This window comes from Petaurus breviceps, unplaced genomic scaffold (genome assembly GCF_028583685.1).
Source record: "Petaurus breviceps papuanus isolate PSGF00001 unplaced genomic scaffold, PetGlider_PUasm1.0 68, whole genome shotgun sequence".
In the NCBI taxonomy this organism is placed as follows: Eukaryota; Metazoa; Chordata; class Mammalia; order Diprotodontia; family Petauridae; genus Petaurus; species Petaurus breviceps.
The window spans coordinates 475,272-495,137 of record NW_027186452.1 but is presented as its reverse complement, the minus strand read 5'-3'; the positions used below and the strand labels follow the sequence as shown (position 1 = coordinate 495,137).

The window sequence follows — 19,866 nt, the reverse complement described above, 5'->3', positions numbered from 1 at the left end:
TTGTGTGTGTGTGTTAAGTGTCTGAGGCCGGATTTGAACTCAGGTCCTCCTGACTCCAGGGCCAGTGCTCTATTCCCTGCGCCACCTAGCTGCCCCCAAAGTAATTTTCTTTAAGGGCAGATATGGCCATATCATTCCCCTACTTAATAAAATACAGTGCTATTTTATTATGATCTCTAAAACTAAATATAAACTTGTTTGACTTTTAAAATCCTTCACAACTAGCCCGAAGTGCCATCATACACCACTCCCCTTCCCACAATTTAGATACTTCAGTCAAACTGGCCTCTCTCTTCTGGCCATTCCCCATGTCTGGAATCCTGGCTCTCCTCACCTCTGCTTCAGAGAATCTCTCATTTCCTTCAAGACACAGCTCAAGTACCACACCTTCTCCACAATGCCCTTCCTAAACCCCCAAACTGCAATGGGGGGTTCCTAACTACCTCATACTAACCTACCTTATATATTGTATATTCCTATACATAACCATATATATCATCTCCCTGAGAGTGGGAATTGCTTTTTTTTTGGTCTTTGTATCTTCAGCTCCAAGCACAGTGCCCAGCATACATCAGGAGTTTAAAAACACTTGATTATTAAATGTCATTTCGCACATAAGGTTAAAAATATAACCAGTCAAACCAAGGTTGGAAAAGTAATAAACTTTGATTTGAGCCCCAAAGTGAGGGTCTAAATTACATAAACTCTTGAAAAGGTAAAAAAGCCAAAATCTGTTCAAGACCAAGGCAAGAGCCTCCATATTTTTTACCTGCTTCAATGACTCCATAGTAAAGTAAATACTGCTACAGGCAGTAGAAAGTGGTAGATATTGCTGGGAGACAGTTTCAACTTCCTGCATGACGATGTCCGTTTCTTCTACTTTGCGAGTGACCTCTGCTGCTTCCTTCTTCAGATTCTCCAAGGTAGTAATAATGGTGTCATCATCTAAAATACGGCCTTTAACCTCATTAAGAGCTTGCAGCAGAGATTTTTCTAACTGGCGTAGACGCAACTGGAATTCACCTTAAACAAAATAACAACTTTAGCTATAGTAGTGAAATTCAGTCATTCACCAAACATTTCCCCACTCTGTACAAGAAGCTCAAGGAAGTGTAATGAAAGGCAAACACAAAAGTAGTTCACACCTTGTTTCAGCTATTGAATTAACACCTTGTTTCAGTTCAAGTTTCTTTTGAGCCTTACATCAAGTCTGTTAAGAAACAGAACATGTGATTCTTGGGAGGGGGGGGCGGAGTCAAGACAGCAGAGTAGAAGCAGGACCTCCCGCTGCTCCAGATTCCACCTTCCCCAATCCATGTAAAAAGCGGAGTCTAAACAAACTTTGGAGCTGCAGAACCCACAAAATGACACAGAGAAGCTAACCTCCCACTGAGGACAGCCGGGCAGGCCCGTAGGAATTGGCCAGCCCAGCGCTCTAGGAGCCAAGCCCAGCCTCACACCCCAAGGCGTTAGCCCCAGGGTGGTTCTGACCAGCCACCGCCCCAGAGGGACCCAAGATCAGCAGCAGCTGTGGCCTTTTCCAGATTTATCAACACACAGATTCGAAGGACAAAGTGAGAGGCCAGTGTAGTCTGGACTTTGGGACCCAGTAAGTGGGAGTGCGTGGCATTTGCCCCCAGGGCGAGAAGCCACTGAGACGCCTGGCACAGCCAGCCAGCGCCACATGGCAGCTTCAGCTCCTGGCCTGCAGAGTGTAGGGGGACCAAGCGATCAGTCTGAGGGGTAATTGCTCTTGCTTTAATCTGCTTGGATCTGGATTGCAGTCTAGGGTGGAGGTCCTGGGGTGTGTGTCCAGCTTGCCAGAGCATGTGGAGACCTCAGAGAGGGCACCCATCTAATACCTCCGGCAGCTGAGAAAACTTCAGCATTTGGAACGAAAGCTCCCATGTCTGGTGGAAGAGTTCTACTGTGGCAAAAAGCCCAGTGGTCAAGTGACTGAGGGGCGACATGACCAGGCAAAGGAAACAAAGCAGACAGAAGATTCCAACATTAGACTCCTATTTTAGGGACAAAAAAGGAGCAAAGCATGGAACAGGAGGAAGACAGTGAAGTCAGAACTCCTGCACCAAAAGCTTCAAAGGAAAATACGAGCTGGTTACAGGCCATAGAGGACCTTAAGAAGCAGATAAGAGAAGTGGAGGAAAAATTGGGAAGAGAAATGAGAACAATGCAAGAAAATTATGAAATGAGAGTCAACAGCCTGACTGAGGAAAAATCACACCTTAAAAAATAGACTAACTCAAATGGCAAAAGAGGCTCAAAAAGGCAACGAGGAGAAGAATGCCTTAAAAAGCCGAATTTGCCAGATGGAAAAAGAACCTCAAAAGCTCAATGAGGAGAATCATTGCTTCAGAATTAGAGTGGGGCAAATGAAAGCTAATGACTTTATGAGAAATCAAGATGATGTTAAACAGATCCAAACAAATGAAAGAACAGAAGGCAATGTGAAATACCTCATGGGAAAAACCACTGACCTGGAGAATAGATCCAGGAGAGATAATTTTAAAATGATTGGCCTCCCTGGAAGCCATGATCAAAAAAAGAACCTAGAAATCATCCTCCAGGAAGTTCTCAAAGAAAACTGCCCTGATGTTTTAGAACCAGAGGGCAAAATAGAGGTGGAAAGAATCCACTGATCACCTCCTGAAAAAGATCCCAAAAAGAAAACCCCTAAGAATGTTATAGCCAGGTTCTGGAATTCCCAGATTATGGAGAGAATATTACAAGAAGCCAGGAAGAAACAATTTGAATACTGTGGAAACACAATCAGGATAACCCAGGATCTGGCAGCTTTTACACTGAGGGACTGAAGGGCTTGGAATATGATATTCCAGAGGTCAAAGGAGCTGGGATTAAAACCAAGAGTCACCTACCCAGCCAAACTGAGTATCATGTTTCAGGGGAAAATATGGTCATTCAGTGGAATAGAGGACTTTCAAGCATTCTTGCTGAAAAAACCAGAGTTGAATAGAAAATTTGACATTCAGATATAAGAAGCAAAAGATGCATGAGAAGGTAAACCGGGAAAAGAAATCATAAGGAACTTATCAAAGTGGAACTACTAACATTCCTACATGGAAAAACAATAATTGTAACTTATGAAACTTTTCTCAGTAGTTGAAGGGAATAGAAATATATGAGGGTATATGGGCATATGAATACATATATGAATGTGTGTATACATGTTCACAGGTATACATAGATAGATGGCACAGGACCAATTTAATAGGAAGGAATGATACTTAAAAGGTGAAATAAAGAGGTGAGAGAGGAATATAATGAGAGGAGATGGGGAGAGAAAGAATGGGGTAAACTATCTCATACAGAAGAGGCAAGGGAAAATGGTTACAATGGAGGGGAAGAATAGGAAGGCAAAAGAATTATTCCCATTGAATTTGGCTTGAGGAGGGAATGAAATACACACTAAATAGGGTATCTTAACCGCCAGGAGAGTAGGGGGGGAAGGGGAGGAGAGAGGGGATGATGGAAGGGAGGGCAGGCTGGGGGGGGGGGGGAGGGAAGTTGGAAGCACCCACTTTTGAAAAGGGACAGGATCAAAATAGAGAATAGAACAAGTGGGAGGTGGGATAGGAGGGAGGGAAATATAGCCAGTCTTTTACAATATATCTACTATGTTATTGTTTTGCATTAGCCACACATGTACAATCTATACTGAACTGCTTATCTTCCCAGTAAGTGTGGGTAACAAGGGAGGAAGGAAATGAATCTGGAATTCAAAGTTTTAAAATCAAATATTCAAATATAGATATACACACACACACACACACACACTTATTAATACTATTTTACATGTAATTCGGAATTAAGATATACAGGCACTGGGGCATAGAGATCCACTGGAAAAGTTGAAAGGGGTATGGGAGAGAGCAGATTGGAGGAGGGGATATCCTGCGGGGCTGCTATTTTGGGGCGGTGGGTAGAGGAAAAAAGGGATGAGATGGCAGAACTAAGAAGAGGACTCTTGTGGTGGCAAGTCAAGAAGGAGAAAACTTGTAGTATTCTGGCACCATTTGTCTGCTCTGTCTGTGTTGATGCTTGTTTGTGATACAGAAGCCCTGGGACCTTAGTAGAAGCCCTGAAAGAGGATTTTCTGGTTGTATGTGTACAGAAGTCCTGGAGGAGGGTTTTGGAGGTCCTGGGACTTTACTGATGATTTGTGCTGACCTCTTGGACCTTGTCTGTGGATCTGAGTTTATTTCTTTTTTTTTTTTTTTAAAGCAATTGGGGTAAAGTAACTTGCTCAAGGTTACACGGCCAGTTATTTCTGGGTGTGGTGCTGAGTATCTGAGCCCGGATTTGATCCAGGTCATCCTGACACTGGAGCCAGTGCTCTTACTCACTGAGCCACCTGGCCGCCCCTAAGCAATTGGGGTTAAGTAACTTGCTCAAGGTTACACGGCCAGGTGTTTCTGGGTGGGTGCTAAGTGTCTGAGCTCGGGATTCGATCTCCAGGTCTTCTCAACACTGGAGCCGGTGCTCTTACTAGCTGTGCTACCTGGCCGCCCCGGTCTGAGTTTATTTCCCAGGCAGCTAGTGAATTGATGATGGTACCCGCAATATATATGAATATTATTGTGGCTCTGTTGAGCTGTGTCTTCCCAGAAACAGAAACTGTGAAGTCCTTGAGGTGGACTGGGCACTGTGAACTTCAATATGGAATGGGAACTGGACAAAGAACTGGACAAGGAGCTGGACAAGTTGCTGGGACCATGGAAAAGGAACCATGGAAGCCGAGGGTCAGCTTTGAGTCAAGCTGAAAGAAGACTTTACTTGGATACTGCGTACTGACTGAGAAGATTATGATTTACTGTGACCTAGGGGTGGAGAACTTTGACTTCTGTACTTTGTGATTGAATTAAGGATTTTGTGATTGACTAAATGAATGTAATTTCTTTAAAACTATGTGACCACTTTAGTGATAAGTTGTTGAGCTGTGACATGGTAAATGCTGTATTTTGATTTTCTGTGATAAGCTGTAACATTGTGAATGCTGTACCTTGGTTTTCTGTGAATGTTTTGCTCTGATGTGTTATTGAATAGAGTCCACTATATTAAGTAATCAGAACCTTTAAAGCTGTTCACAGCAGCAGTCCTCTGGAGAGCTGCATGTGCGTGGCTTTGCAGGAAGGCTTTATAGAGGAGCTCTCTGAGGAAAACCAAGCTCAAGAATTTATGCTCTGATAGTCAGTATAAGCCCATGAAGGGTTATTGGGTTTTGTTTGTTTTTTAAGCAGAGGATTAAACACAACCAGAGACTTGGACAATGCTTTTAAAGATCAGAGAGGAGGTTACTTATAGGTAAGAAAATTAGAACAATAGTGTAAAGTAAGAAAAGATGGGAGTGGCTAGGTGGTGCAGTGAATAGAGCACCAGCTCTGGAGTCAGGAGGACCTGAGTTCAAATCCGGCCTCAGACACTTAACACAAAAACTAGTCACGTGACTTTGGGCAAGTCACTTAACCCCAATTGCCCTCCAAAAAGCAAAAAAAAAAAGAAAAAGAAAAGATGAAGATATGAATCAGGGTGGTAAAGTATAAGAATAAAGGGGATAAATGTGGCAAGATCATGGAGGTAAAATTGACAGAATCTGACAAACGAGTGGTTGTAGGGGGTGAGAAGAATCAAAGGTGACTGGTGTTGCCATCAACAGAAATACAGATGTTAGGAAAAGAGATAGCTTTTCGGTTCTAGACAGCATGAAGTTCTGAGGGACCAAGCTGTAAAACCTTTTCAGTATACAATAGTAGGGTGTCCTATTGGCCCAAGATGGCAGGCACAGGGAAAGGCATATGGATCAACAGCAGAACTGAGGAAGCGTGTAAGCAAAAGTAATGAGAGAGCCCAAGCAGACCTGAAGACTAAGATGACTTGAAATGAAAGGGGACAAAGGGAAAGGGAAAGTAATATCCCTATGTCTTAGTTGTCAACTCAGAATACAGACCAAGGGAAAGGTCAAAGGGAATTGGTGGCCACTGGCAAAAGAGCAACGATCAGCACAATTTCTAGTGTTAAATACAATGGTTAACACCTACTGCTAAAAAGAAAGCAATTTGACATGTCAGATTTGCATTCATCTTCAGTCTACAGTAACAACGTAAAGAAGGCAGCTACTTAAAAGGGAAGCACAAACTTTCCTTGGGGTCTACTCCTCTCTGAGAGAGGTAGCAAATAACGATGAACTGAAGCATCCATTAATTTTCTGTGACACGTTCCGGAAGATTCTTACAGAATCTTACTGCTGGCTTTGAAGGCATCAAAAAGTTATTATAGGCCAAAGCAGAAGGCAAACAACCCCTGGCAGCAGGATTAAAACCTTACTGAAAGGCATCGTGACTCATGCTCTAGAGGCTGCCAAGTGTCTCCATGGGTGTACTCAACTGGGGAATCCTCAGAGGGGGATAACTGTTAATATCCAGGCTACAGCTCACTATGAAAGTCAAGCCCTGTCAAGGGGAGAGGCAGGTGGAGGATCCACATAGTCTGGCTCCCATTCCTTGGTCTTGCAGAATATGGCATCCACCATTTCTTCTGTCAAAGTTAAAGTCCCCTGGATATGTGTGACAAAACTTAGAATGCTGAACTTTTTCAACCTTCTGTTCTTGTTGTTGTTCAGTCATTTCAGTCATGTCTGACCCTTCGTGACCCCATTTGAGGTTTTCTTGGCAAAGATACTAGAGTCGTTTGCCATTTCCTTCTCCAGCTCATTTTATAGAGGAGTAAACTGGGGTAAACCAGGTTAAGTGACTTGTTCAGAGTCACACAGCTAGTAAGTGTCTGAGGTCAGATCTGAACTCAGGAAGATGGGTGTTCCTGAATCCAGAGCCAGCACTGTATCCACTATACCACCTAGCTGCCCCTCCTCAACCTTCTAACTTTTACCAAATAAACTGTAAAATTTTCTCAAGACTTCATTTTAGCTTACAGTTAGATTTAGGCACACACCTTGAAGTTTAAGGAGATCAGAACGTTTTTCATCCACATCAGGTCTTTCTGCTTTAAGAACCTCATTCAGACACTGGCTTTGTAAACTGCTTCGGGTTACTGTGAAGTTCACAAATGTCACACGGGAACAGAGATCTGGTGGGAATTCAACCTATCAAAAAGGACAATGCAATACATTCTACTTTGTAGTCACGGACAATACCCTAAAACTCAATACATTTTTATACATGGTCTGTCTCCCTCCTTACTGTTGGGTCTCTGGTGGACAGGAAGATGACAAACGATGGAGACAAGTCTATGTCCTGATCCCCAAGGGTAATCAGCACTCTTCCACCTGTTCTCCGGACTTCGCGATTCAGCACTGGATTCAAAACTGGGTCATAGCTCTCCACATCCTAAAGAGGAATACAAGTGTAAATACTGAATAAAACACCTTCCACAATTAGCATCAACTAAATAATGACTTTAATAAATAAATGGACACTCTTAATAACCAGGACAAACATCTGCAACCATTTAGTTAACCGAGAGCTTTCCCAACAGGTTTCAAATTAGGTTTTCCCACTGAACCTATGAGTTTTATTCTTGCACTATTTTTTGTAAAGTTACAATTTCTAAGTTCTATCCCCTCTATTCTACTATTAAATAAATCTTCAGGGTTCTCAAATTATCAGAATGTTTTCATTTGTATATGGTTTTCTTTTGTCTTAGCTCACAATTCCTAAAAATCAAGCAGGAGTTCTTAACCTAGGATCCATGAAGTTAAAAAATATTTTAACTACGCACCTGGACAAGAAGGGGGTTACCAAATCTCAGTGCACTTTCTAAATTCTTTCTGAAGGCATCATCCAAAAAGCTTGTTCGAGTAATTTTCCTATCTTTATATTCATTCATTATGAATTCTGTGGCTTGTCCAGAAGGATCAATGATCAATGGATATCTATAATCATATAATAAAATGTCAGCTTAGCAAAAACAAACCCATTGCAAGAGGAAAAACAAGAAGTGGTAAATAATTATAAAATGATTTGCACAAATTGATGCTAAGTTTCTGATGAATTGTATGAACATTCATATCACTACTGTTTAAACAAAAGAAAACATGCTTCTTAATAGTATAACCCTACAGCTTTTGTTATAAGCAACACCAAGTTTGCAAAGACCAAATGCTACAAGTATTAAGTAGTAAAATAGACCTCTGCTCTTATCAATCAGGAACTCTCTCCAATGGTGCAGACTGTGACCCATCTGTGCCATTTTCATAGATGTCCACCCTAAAGTCACTACAAGGGGCCCACAGATTGTGCCAAAAGCCTCTCTCTCCCAACATGCCACACACCAGGGCAGTACCTGGGGAGTCTGACCATCCATCTGTTGGTTATCAGATTTTAGCTATCAGAGTTGTTGACATCTTCCAAGGAATCAGGACTGATCTTAATGTATGAACGGGAGATACTTTTTATAGAAGAGTTCACAAGGCTGCTGCCTTTGTTCTGTCTACCAAATCAAAAATTTTTCTATAATCAACAAAAAAATAAGCACCATGGCATCTTTTATATTCTATTTATGTAGACCTGTGGTAAATATCACTTGTGAAGAGATTGTTGTTCTCTACTAACACCCTCATTGAGGATGTCCTTGGTTTGCATATAAATCCATAGAATTGATATTAAATTTAAAACAAATCTAACACCAGATATAAATGAAATGTTACAACAGTAAAAAGTATTATAGAATTAAGAAGCCATCTAGTCACAAAACTGTGCTGCCTGAGTACATCACAAATTTATGTTATCAGCCCTCAATGCAACAAGGCAATTCGTTTATTTATCCTTAATTAGTCCTCCATTTCACTACCAACAGAAGCTTTTCCAAACCATCTCTTCTCTTCCCAAGCTTCCTTTCCTGGTCCCAATCCTCCTCCCACATCCCTCCCCACAAGGTCCTTCACCCTCTCAGCTAACCTTACCATTCATTCACTTTATTGAGAAAGTTGAAGACATTGCTATGGGTTCCCTCTTCTCTCCTGTTCTTCATCTCAAAGCCCCTTGATATTATCTCCTACTGTCTCCTCCTCTCTCTCAGTCTTAGATGAGGCAGCCCTTCTTTTTGCTAAGGGCCAACCCTTCTGTAAGTTCCCTTGATCCCATTTTCTTTTGCATGTTACCCTCAGAATAATTCCCACCCCCTTTCTCATCTTCAAACTCTCCCTATCTCCTGGTCCTTTCCCACTACCTTTGAATATGCCCAGGTCTCTCCTATCCTTTGAAATCCACAACACCTTTCACATTCCTCCCCTTCTTTACTCATATACATACCTCCGATTCAAGCCCTCAATACCTCTTACCCAGATTATTGTCACCTTAAGAGGTTTCCTTGTCTCCAGTCTTTGCCCTTTCAAATCCATCCCATACATTGTTGCCAAAGTCCTGATTTTCCATAAGTGCAGATCTGGCCAAGTTATTCCCTTACTCAGTAAGTGCCAGCTCCCTATTGCATCTAGAGTCAGATATAAACTCCTCCATTTGACCTTTAAAGCCCTTTACAACTATCCTCAACCTACCTTTCCAGTTTCATCATACATTATTCTCTCCCTCCTCATTCGCCATGGTTCTGCCAAACTGCTGTCCTTACTGGCCACCCCACATGCCCCAGATGCACACGATCCCTCCTTCCCTCTGCCTCTTAGAATTGCTACTTCCTTCAAATACTCCCCCTTCTGCACAAAGCCATTCCTGATCTCCTCAGCTGCGAGAGCTTCCCTTCCCTATCTACATTTTATCTATTTTACAACTATGCTGTATACCCCATTATAAAGAGGAGGGCTTAAACACAGATTATGTTTGGTATCTAACCACCTTCATTTATCACTGCAGTTAAATTCTGTTTTCTCTCATCCCTATCTCATGAAAAAAGCACAACACTGGCCACTCCAGTGTTCTCTCCAGGTGAAACAATTCCAGTTCTTAAAGCATCCCCAATGCTTATTCTCAGAAAAGAGGGGGGAGTTTGAAAATTCACCAATGGTGAAATGAAAAATTACCAAACACTTTTTAGTTGTCCTTTGAAGGAATTGGTTTGAGATGCTTGTAAACATACCTATTAAACCGTTTAAGCATGATTGCATTTTCAGTGCACAAATCATCTGCAGGTAAGGAACTTGCTTGCCACCGAAGCCGCTCATCAGCATTTGAAAGATATTCTGTCCTTGCAATGTCTGTACGGAACTGAAATATTAAATCTTTATTATTTTTCCTTCATCAAAACTCCCTTTTGCATAAAATTCTACAGTTGTCTTTACAAAAGCTAATAAAATATTAAGTTTGGTCTTATGCCTTTAACACCAGAATATAATAAGCCTCAGTGGATTTTTACCTGTATATTTGCTTGTTGTAAGTGATGGGACCAAGTAGTAAATAAGTTTTGACGCATCTGTTGGTCAAAATAGCCAGCATAAGCAATGAAGGCAGCGGACAACAGACAATCTCCTGCAATAGTCGACATTTGGTTTTTGAAGGTTTCACTTGTTTTCTCCCAGCGTTCTCGCTCAGCAGACAAACTCTTGAGAAGAGCAGTACTTCGGTTTACCTAAAGTTAAAGCATACGATTTAATTAAGACCATGTGCAGCACTTACAGCTGGGTTATTTATCCAAGAACAGATAGAACACTCTTGGTGCCTAATGTTTCTACTCTCACAAAATGCTAATGAAGGCACGTAGAAAATCCTGCTGATATAGAACCTGTATGTACCACATGGCCTCAAACTGGTTTTAAAGCATTATATACATCAGATGAAGTCACCCTTTTTTCTATCAAAATGCAAGTCTTACACATGAATCTCAAATACCATCTTCTAGCATTTTTTGTAATTTTGGAGTCTAGAAAAGCGGAACAAGAACCAGATTAAGTAACAGCAGGCAAAACCTTACTTTTGCCTCCACAGCAGCCAGGTCCGCTTTAATTGCCTGGGCCTCAGAGATCAGCACAGCATACTCCTCCTTGTACCGAGCAATGCTAGCTTCCAGGTCCCGTATCATCTGTTCGACCTCGTTAGCTTTCTGCTGGTTGTCTTTAGCGTCATCTTCCAGTTTCTGGAGCTCATTCCGCAAAGGCTCTACTCGCTTTAACATGTCTGCATAGTTAAGCTGTCAGATATACCAAAGCAGATGAATATCACAGGCAGTTTAAGAACTCCCCCAGTCACTAAATTTCACAAGTAAATGCTTCTAAGAATGGTCATTCCACAACCAGTTACCTGTGCAATTGCCCATTTAACCATGGGGCCACAAGCCAAAGATGCTCTGTTTACAATTTCGTAATTATAACTTGGGTTGGACATGTAATTCTTCTTCATCTTTTCCCTTATGGCGTCGCTGCAAAAGAATTGGGCTCTTTAGTATGAATGTGAGAGAACAGCAGTGCAGCATCTCTGGGATTCAGTTCTTCAAAGTGTAAAAGTTCTACTTCCAAGTCTCTACAATGTTTCTATACATTACCCCAAATGACCACTAAAGACAAAACTAAAACCAATACCTTAGTTCTTCAATATTAAAGTTGACAATGCTGCTGATGAAATTATCTCTGAGAATAACTGGTCTGATCTTTTTCCAATCATTAGTTTCCTCACCCAACAGAAGACAGATTGACTCTAAAGCCAGTTTTACTGCAGCAGGAGGGTTGGCCATTGCTCTTACTTCAACAAGATGCTGCTTCCTTATAGAGCTCACAGCTATTTGTGGGGGATGAAAACAGCATTCAGCATGCAACAGGTTAAGGAATTGTAACACTACTGCTGGGAATGTCCGAAAGAAATTTCAGTTCTTCACTTCCAAAAAATTTGCCTAAAAAGATGCCCCTTTGATAAAACATGGTATCTTTTAGGGAACAACACCAAAGAGGTGATTATCATAAAGTTAATGAGGATGTCTGCTAAATATAAGAAAATCACACGGCCAAATTTAAGTTCCTCTTTCCAGATGAAGACAACTATCTCCAAATACGTTACGAACAATTTCTTTCAATTCCCAGCAATAGCACTGTACGTTCATTTAATCACCTGATCTCCTCAGCAGAAAAGTTTACAATAGTTGGTATGAAGTTTTCCCTCATAATGATGGAACGTATCTGTTTCCAGTCAGTGGTGCTTTCACCCAACAGCAGACAGATGGACTCTAGGGCCAGCTTCACCGCTGCAGGGGGATTTGCCATAGAGCGGACCTCTACCAGGTGTTGCTTCTTTATTGATTTTACAGCTAAAAGACAGCAGTCAAACCAGTTGGAACAAAAGGAAGAGAAAGTATTGATTGGGGAGAGGGGAAAAGGAAGATCGAGTACAAACACAGTAAGACAGGAATAATAATCACAACCTGAAGCTTTGAGTCTCCTCCAGAAATTCATGCTATAGCTAAAAAGATCTGCTAGACTAATGTAAGATTTGGCAGACATCCTAGGGCTTTAGCTCTTCTGAATTCCCATCACTAGAAATGGAATTTTATCATACAGAATACCAATGAGCTAGACAGAGGTAGCAACATGAAGCCCAGTACTTCTGCAAAATCTGCTGTAGTAAACTTATACACCAGATGTACTGAACAGAGGTTACTTATCATTCACAATGACAACCCTAATGACATTTGAAAAGACACATAGTAAAACCCTCTTCACAAAGGGAAGCTGTATACAATATCAAAATTATCTGTGTGTTTTATTTTGCACTTTTCAGCCCAATTTTCCCATTCCTTTTTAGTAACTGAATCCTTGAAAAACAATAATGAAGAGAGTTTCACTATGTAAGATACCACCACCAAGAAATAAAAAAAAATTACTTCTGGCAGGGGAAATCTTTACTACTAGTAATTTGTTCATGCTTATAAAATATGGAATGGAAATGGAAAAAATTAGAAAATTTTAAACAATGAAGGAAAAATGCGAACTAGAAATAGAGAGAACCCAACATGATTTATAATTTCAAGTGATAGGAGCATAAGGATGAAATTTAAAATTCTAAAACAATGACCAAATCTTACATCAACTGACTTGTGTGATTTCCTAGCCTCAAATTCGATTAAGAGCTGTAATAAGGATAGAATTAGATCTTATCCTGAATAAAATGAGCAATAAAAATTTAAATCAATTTACCATGTTTCCAAAGGTTGAGGAACCACTGCCTCCAAAGAATCCATAAGGAAGTTAACATTACATAAGGCATTAATTTTATGAGTACTTTTTTTTTTTTGCTTTTTTGTAGGGGCACTTGGAGTTAAGTGACTTGCCGAAGGTCACACAGTTAGTACGTGTTAACTGTCTGAGGCCAGATTTGAACTCAGGTCCTCCCGACTCCAGGGCTGGTGCTCTACTAACTGCACCACCTAGCCACCTCATGACATTAGTTTTAAATGTAATGCCCTAGAACCTGAGTCTTTTACCTTAAAGAATGAGAAAACTATAAAAATTCAAGGTTTTATCATTAGAAACTTAATGGCAGTAAAAGAATGAAACAGAAAATTCTAAGATTGAAAATGAATTACAGAGGTGTCAGGGAGAAATATTTTGTCAACATAATTACTTTGCAGATGGAAAATGAATTTTGGCAGATTAAGGGAAGGGAAGAAAAGGGAGAAGAAATGACTGCTGTCTCTACTTCAATTTAAAGTACTAACTTAGAACCAGAATGTTTTAGTACTGGCTTCTGAAGTGGCACCGTGTATTCCAATATAATGCATTAACAGGGATGGCATGCAAATGAAATGACCCAATCAGCTAAAAACAAATAAACCCCAATCTCTGAATTAAAAAGGAGAATGAAGTATATATAACAGTGTTTTTCAATTTCAATTTCAGACCTGGAAGAGATATATTTTTAATTCAACTACTTCAACCTGTCTGGGACTCGGCTGGCTCACCCACAGATCCCCACACTGACCTGGGGCAGAGCCATGAGGAGATTCCAGGTCTCCCAGGTGTTAGTTCTCTGCTCTTTCCCCTGACACACTAATGGTGTGTTCCTTATGAAATATGAGAGGTTATGTATGGACTATTCTCTCTGAGGTGAGGATGATGCCCCTTTTAAGGTCTTCCTTTTTAAGGATTTACGCATTTTGCTCTTAGAAAGGTGCAGAAAGACAATGTCTTGGCAGTACGTGTCACCCCACTGGGCACCACCTCAGGGATAGCCGAGTTTGTCGGCCCTGACCTCTAAGGCTCTTTTCCTAGGAAGCTCAGCCCTTTGTTGGGCTCACGTACCATTCTGTGCTTCAATGACAGCAGGCTCCACTTTATCTAGATCTTCCTTGACACTCATCTGCTTGTCTGCAATCACTTCCTGCTGCTTGTGCAGCTGCTCCTGAATTTCTTGGCTCATAACCTATAAAGAAACACGGTCTGGAGTCACATACTGGCCGCTACTTAATTTTTATTCAGTATCTTGGAGGGAAGATCAAAAAGCTTTAGGGATATGAAATGAAACGAAGTAGTGACCTTTTTCTTTTCTGCTTCTTGCTGATCCTTCACCATCTTCTTCAGTTTGTCATTGGCAGCAGCGTTCTTGACTTCCAGCTCCTGGCTTTTTATCCTCAGGTCCCGCCGCAGCTCCTCCACCTGCGGTCACAGAGCACAGGAGGGTGGTGTGGGCTGGCGACTGACTAACCCGCTTTGCTCTTTCCCTCCTCCCTTCCCACCATCCTTTCGCCTCAAATCGAAAAAAGCCACATTTAAAGAAAATACCTGGTCAACGGTTTCTTTGATTTTTCTAAGGCCAACATTCAAATGCATCTGCTGCTCTTCCAGTTCGCTGCGCTTTTCATTGAAGAGATTAGCATAATGGTTGATGAAGTCTAAATAATGACGAGGTGTGATCGCCATAGTTCTGCCTCCTCGTTTTGCTAACCGAGCATTAGCCTTTAAAATGAAAGATACAAAAAAAAAAAGGAATAAAGAGGACACCTAGCAAGCAGAATCAAATTCCAAAAGGGAAATACTGAATAAGAGATTTTTGTTCAAAAGTATGCAAGGTGTCACATGGCTAAATATGGAGGCAAGGATACAAAGCAGACCTAATTGGAGTGGACTTTGTGAATGCCAGACTGGCCAGGGCATGGGATTCTCTTACACAGAGAGGCCTAAAGCAGAGATGGCATAGCCCAGGCAGAGGAAACACAGTTAAGAGAGTGAAAGCAGCATGTTCCAGAAAGGAAATTTATTTGGTGGCTTTAAGGGAGAATTGGTGGGTTTGATGACATTTCCCAAAAAATGAGAAAGAAATCTGCTGCCTTATTTAGCATACTCATGAGAAAAAAAAAACCTTTAGAAATTTAAAATGTGTCCTGAGCTGAAACCTTCCATATGTGGGGTTTCCTATTAGCCCCTGAGCTCCCCGAGAACAAAAACTGCCTTACGCTCTGATCTGGAGTACCCACACTTAACACAGAGCTTTGCACAGGATAAGCACTAATACAGGCTTATTCATTCATCATAACTCTACCTGATGATTAAATTAATTTTACCAGTCAGAAATCTCTAATCATGAATAACTGTTAAACAGTTGAACACTCCTGATTTAAAGAATGATGCAAATTAGATGGGCTTTTATTTGTGAGGATGCTGTCTGTATTTTTAATATTCAGATTTCAACTGTATTAGGTCTTTTACTTTCAAAAGGAAATTAAGATAATTGTTAGTCAAGGTTGATGAAGTCCAATTTTTAAGCCAATTTCTCTGTTTGAAATATTTATAAATATCATATGCATATATTACTTAATGGAGAAGACCTTAATTTTTTTGGTATGACTTTTTACCTGTGATGAAAAGGAGTGGGGTGGGAAGGAGATGATTTGATGGTTAAAATTCTATGTATAATAGCCAATATCCCTCAATTTATCCAAAAGCAAAGAATGAAGCAACTCCATGAATTAAAATTAGATAGCATTTGGATCCTTAATTCCCTAATATTCTATGTGGTCAAACAGGGTGACTGCAATTTCCTACAATCAAAGCATTGCTTTTTTATTATTGAAAAGCATTTCATTGATTTAATTATATGATAATTTTGATTATAAAGAATATTAAACATTTAAAAGAAAAAGAATCATTTTCATTCTGTTCACCTTAGTAAGAATAAGCCTCACACTAAAGATTTTCAACAGTATATTCTTGCATATGATATGGTGACAGGTTTAAATTCGTCAAAATTCTGACTGAAAATTGTACTTTTGTATATGTAGGGTAAATGTGATTTTTGCAAATTAGTCTAGTGATAGAATCTACCTGATGAAGAGTCTGATGAACAAACACACAGCTATTCACGATGGCTTCCCGGTGGGATGGTGGCTGTGGTAACTTATCATAAACAACTGGCATGTAATCTGGCACAACGTAATTTGGCTTCTCCAGGTCCATTTTACTAGTGAATTCCTTGCCGACTTGATAGAGGGCTTCGGTGGACCAGTCCCCAAACCAGTTGAGCACACACCTAAAAAAGACAGAGTCTTATGTCTTTCCATACATCAGCATTTCCTCTGTGGTAAATCAGGAACCTAAGGGACTGTGTCTGGAACAGAGAGTGATGGTGTATCAGGCTACCTGTTGAAAAGGGCAGGTGAGGTAGCAGCTCTGTCCTTCAGGCCCTCAGAAGAAGGATTCATGGTAAACACAACATGGAGATTGCGGATAACTTGGCTAGTGAACCATTTGTACAATTCTTCATGTGAATCCAGCATTAAGCCTTCTTTCTGTGCGCCCTCTTTGCACTGAGTCATAAGGGTGGCGTACTCATCTCCCTCAAAGAGACCAGGAACCTAATGGGGAAAAAAAAAACCACATTTTCAAATATCTGGTAATTATCAGACAGGTTGAATTGAATGTATTATTCAATTACCTCTCCATTGGCAAGGAGGGTATTCATTCGTTCTAGGAACCCAGAATCCAGTACATTGGACTCATCCATGATGAACGCTATCTTTTCATTTTTACACCCAGAACGTCTCAACACAGTCCTGAGATCTTCATCAAAATCTTCACCGGTGTACTTTCTGTGGACCTATGAAGTTAATTCATAGGGTAAAATTAATTTATGACTTTAGATCTTATTCTTCTAGGGCATGGTTGGAAAACCTACAGCCTCAAGACCACACGTGGGATTCTAGGTCCTTGGGTACCGCCTTCTGATTGTGTCCGAGTTTTACAGAACAAATTCTTTTATTAAGGGGATTTGTTCTGTGAAGCTTGGATTCAATCAAAGGGATATATGAGGACTTAGAGGGCCACATGTGGCCTTGAGGCTGTAGATTCCCCACCCCTGTTCTAGGGGAATGCTGTATATTAGTAACTAAAATAGTATTACCAGCACAGCCTTTTGGTGCTGTAAAGGGACATCAGGTTGTACCTACCTTAATCTGATAGACACTTAAACCATTCATCCAAGCAACAAATCTGGAAAGAGTAGTCTTTCCTGCTCCACTAACTCCAATAAGCAGCAAATGACCTTGAGGCTGACGGAAGATTCTGAAAAAAACATTAAAAAATAAGACAACCCAATGCAACGTTCATAAGATTTTTGTGGCACTTTGAAGATGAATCAACACAAAAGGTTCTGAGATCTAGCAGCATTATGGAAGATGAAGTCTTAAGTCTCGCACATTTCAGGACTTAAATTCAAATTTTTCTTTGCTCCTATATCGGCTTAAGCTGATTTACAAGCTGGAAAGAAGGGTTTGCTTTGTTTTGTGTTTTAGCCAATTACAGCATCTGTTCTCACACCAGGAAGGACAGTACTCCACCTACCGGTCAATCCTGAGGACATGATCTAGAACTTCATTAAACAGAACAAGAGGCACATCAAGTTCTTCTTCATAGAACACTTTCAACCTAGCTTTGACATAGTCTCTCAACTCTTCTTGATCCACTGGGATGTAATCCTGCCAAAAACAAAAAACACCACACACATATGCATACACCTCCACAGTTCTATTTAACACAAGTAAGGAGAATCATATCAACAAGAACGGTAAGCTAAGATTTCAGAAGTGGAACTTAATTGAGATTTAAGGAATTAAATATTTAAGTTTTAAGGGTTTCATATATACCTGAAGTTAAGAGAGCACAAACATTTAGGGTCAAGAGTGACTTTTCTATCCTTAAAAATGCTTAAAAATAAGTAGGATAGGCAACTAAAAGGACACTATTTTTTTTTTTTGCTTTTTTTTTTTGGAGGGGAAAGGCAGGGCTAATTGGGGTTAAGAGGGTTGCCCAAGGTCACATGAGGCTGGATTTGAATTCGGGTCCTCCTGACTCCAGGGCCAGTGCTTTATTCATTGTGCCACCTAGCCGCCCCCTATTTTATAACTTTTGGCCTATTTCATAGGGCTGTGGTGAAAACTAAATGAGATAACATTTGTAAAAGCATTTTTGAAATCGTTACATGATACACAAATATATGAAAAATGCATACTGTTAATAAATTACCTTAGCAGGTAATGAAAATCAATATGATTTAGGGAAGCCCTACCAATTTAGACAACAATCCTACCTCAGGTGTACTAAACTGACAAAATCCAGGCTGCTCCGCTGATGTGCTAGTACAAGTGTAGGTAAGATGCACCCATAAAACAAAATCCCTTAGTAAGAAAATATGTACGGCATTAGTTATAAGTCACAGGTTTTATACAAATCAAACTTGGGGGGGGAGGAAGTGCTGCCTATATCTAGATAAGGACAAAAACGCTGTGTGATTCTGGAAGAAATGTCAGAAATTCTTAACACTGCAGTAAAGGGAAGTATTACATTCTATTGCTATGTTTGGATTCTTTGTAATTGGAGAGACCATCTTGGAAAAGTGAGAAAGAAAAAAAAAGAACCAGTTCAATCCCATTCCACTAAAATCGGCATCGACTCTGTGCAAGGCACTGTGGGTACAAAGATAAAACTACACAGCGCCTCCCTTCAAGAAGCTTGCTTTCTGCTTTACAAGTTCTCATTCTCAGCTTGAGATTACTCCAAATAGAAATACCTACTGCAAAAGCAACTCCATTTAAGAACTTTGTCAAATTTAGAGGTCCTCAAAGGACAACAAAAAAGGTGATATCATTAACAAAGCAATGTAGGTTCAAGTTACCTTTGACAGCCAGTTGCTATATAAGATGGGCCTGCTCATGGCTTTTTCTTTGTCAATGTTAGGGAAGTGCTTTAGAGCCACCATATCAATATTCTCATCAGTCCAGCGTCTCTCCTCGTCTTCCACAAGTCTGTTTTTTAAGGAAAAGAATAATAAACAGTGATTTAGAAGATAAAGGGTCGAGATCCAAATGCTGTTCCTACACACAATGTTTTATATGCTCTTGGGATAAATCTGTGGGAACCATTAGAAAAAAAGCACACTGTTCTAACTGCTGATAAGAGTTCTGACCCGCTCCAGCCATTCTGGAGGGCAGTCTGGAACTATGTTCAAGAAGTTACTAAACTGTGCCTACTCTTTGACCCAGCAGTAATGTGACTAAGCCTATACTCTAAAGAGATCAAAGAAAGAGGAAAAGGTTCTAGATGTACCAAAGTATTTAGAGCAATTCTTTTTGTGTCCATCATTTGGGGAATGGCTAAACAAACTACAGTATATGAATGTAATAGGATATGATTGTGCTATGAGGAGAAAGTGGCAGCTAGATGGTGCAATGGATGGAGCCTGGGCTTGGAATCAACAAAACTCAGCTTCCTGAGTTCAGATTGGCCTCAGACACTTATTAACTATATAAAATTCTGGACAGTAAGAGTGGATCAAAGTGAGAGTGGATGATGATGGTGACACAAAGCTGGAAGGCACAGCAAAAGCACTGAATGACAGGATCAATCAATAAGTAATAACCATTTTTCTGGGGTAACAAGCCCTGCCATAA

The 19,866-nt window shown here is 40.4% G+C and overlaps 1 protein-coding gene across 2 annotated transcripts in view; it reads right to left on the bottom strand.

Moving 5' to 3' along the window:
* Nucleotides 1-19,866, bottom strand: part of DYNC1H1 (dynein cytoplasmic 1 heavy chain 1) — a 100,740-nt gene that overhangs the window by 19,694 nt on the left and 61,180 nt on the right. The window contains exons 43-60 of one of the 2 annotated variants that reach the window (XM_069104194.1): nt 19,092-19,221; nt 17,762-17,895; nt 17,368-17,482; nt 16,857-17,018; nt 16,562-16,776; nt 16,247-16,451; nt 14,708-14,881; nt 14,462-14,581; nt 14,228-14,348; nt 12,042-12,237; nt 11,241-11,358; nt 10,915-11,130; nt 10,360-10,572; nt 10,084-10,211; nt 7,771-7,924; nt 7,233-7,379; nt 6,985-7,135; nt 770-1,023 (exon numbers count right to left, since the gene is read on the bottom strand). In XM_069104194.1, the coding sequence (XP_068960295.1) occupies nt 770-1,023; nt 6,985-7,135; nt 7,233-7,379; nt 7,771-7,924; nt 10,084-10,211; nt 10,360-10,572; nt 10,915-11,130; nt 11,241-11,358; nt 12,042-12,237; nt 14,228-14,348; nt 14,462-14,581; nt 14,708-14,881; nt 16,247-16,451; nt 16,562-16,776; nt 16,857-17,018; nt 17,368-17,482; nt 17,762-17,895; nt 19,092-19,221 (2,953 nt within the window). Of the gene's footprint in view, nt 1-769; nt 1,024-6,984; nt 7,136-7,232; nt 7,380-7,770; nt 7,925-10,083; nt 10,212-10,359; nt 10,573-10,914; nt 11,131-11,240; nt 11,359-11,518; nt 11,715-12,041; nt 12,238-14,227; nt 14,349-14,461; nt 14,582-14,707; nt 14,882-16,246; nt 16,452-16,561; nt 16,777-16,856; nt 17,019-17,367; nt 17,483-17,761; nt 17,896-19,091; nt 19,222-19,866 lie in introns of both variants that reach the window. The other variant, XM_069104196.1, reaches the window with a different exon arrangement.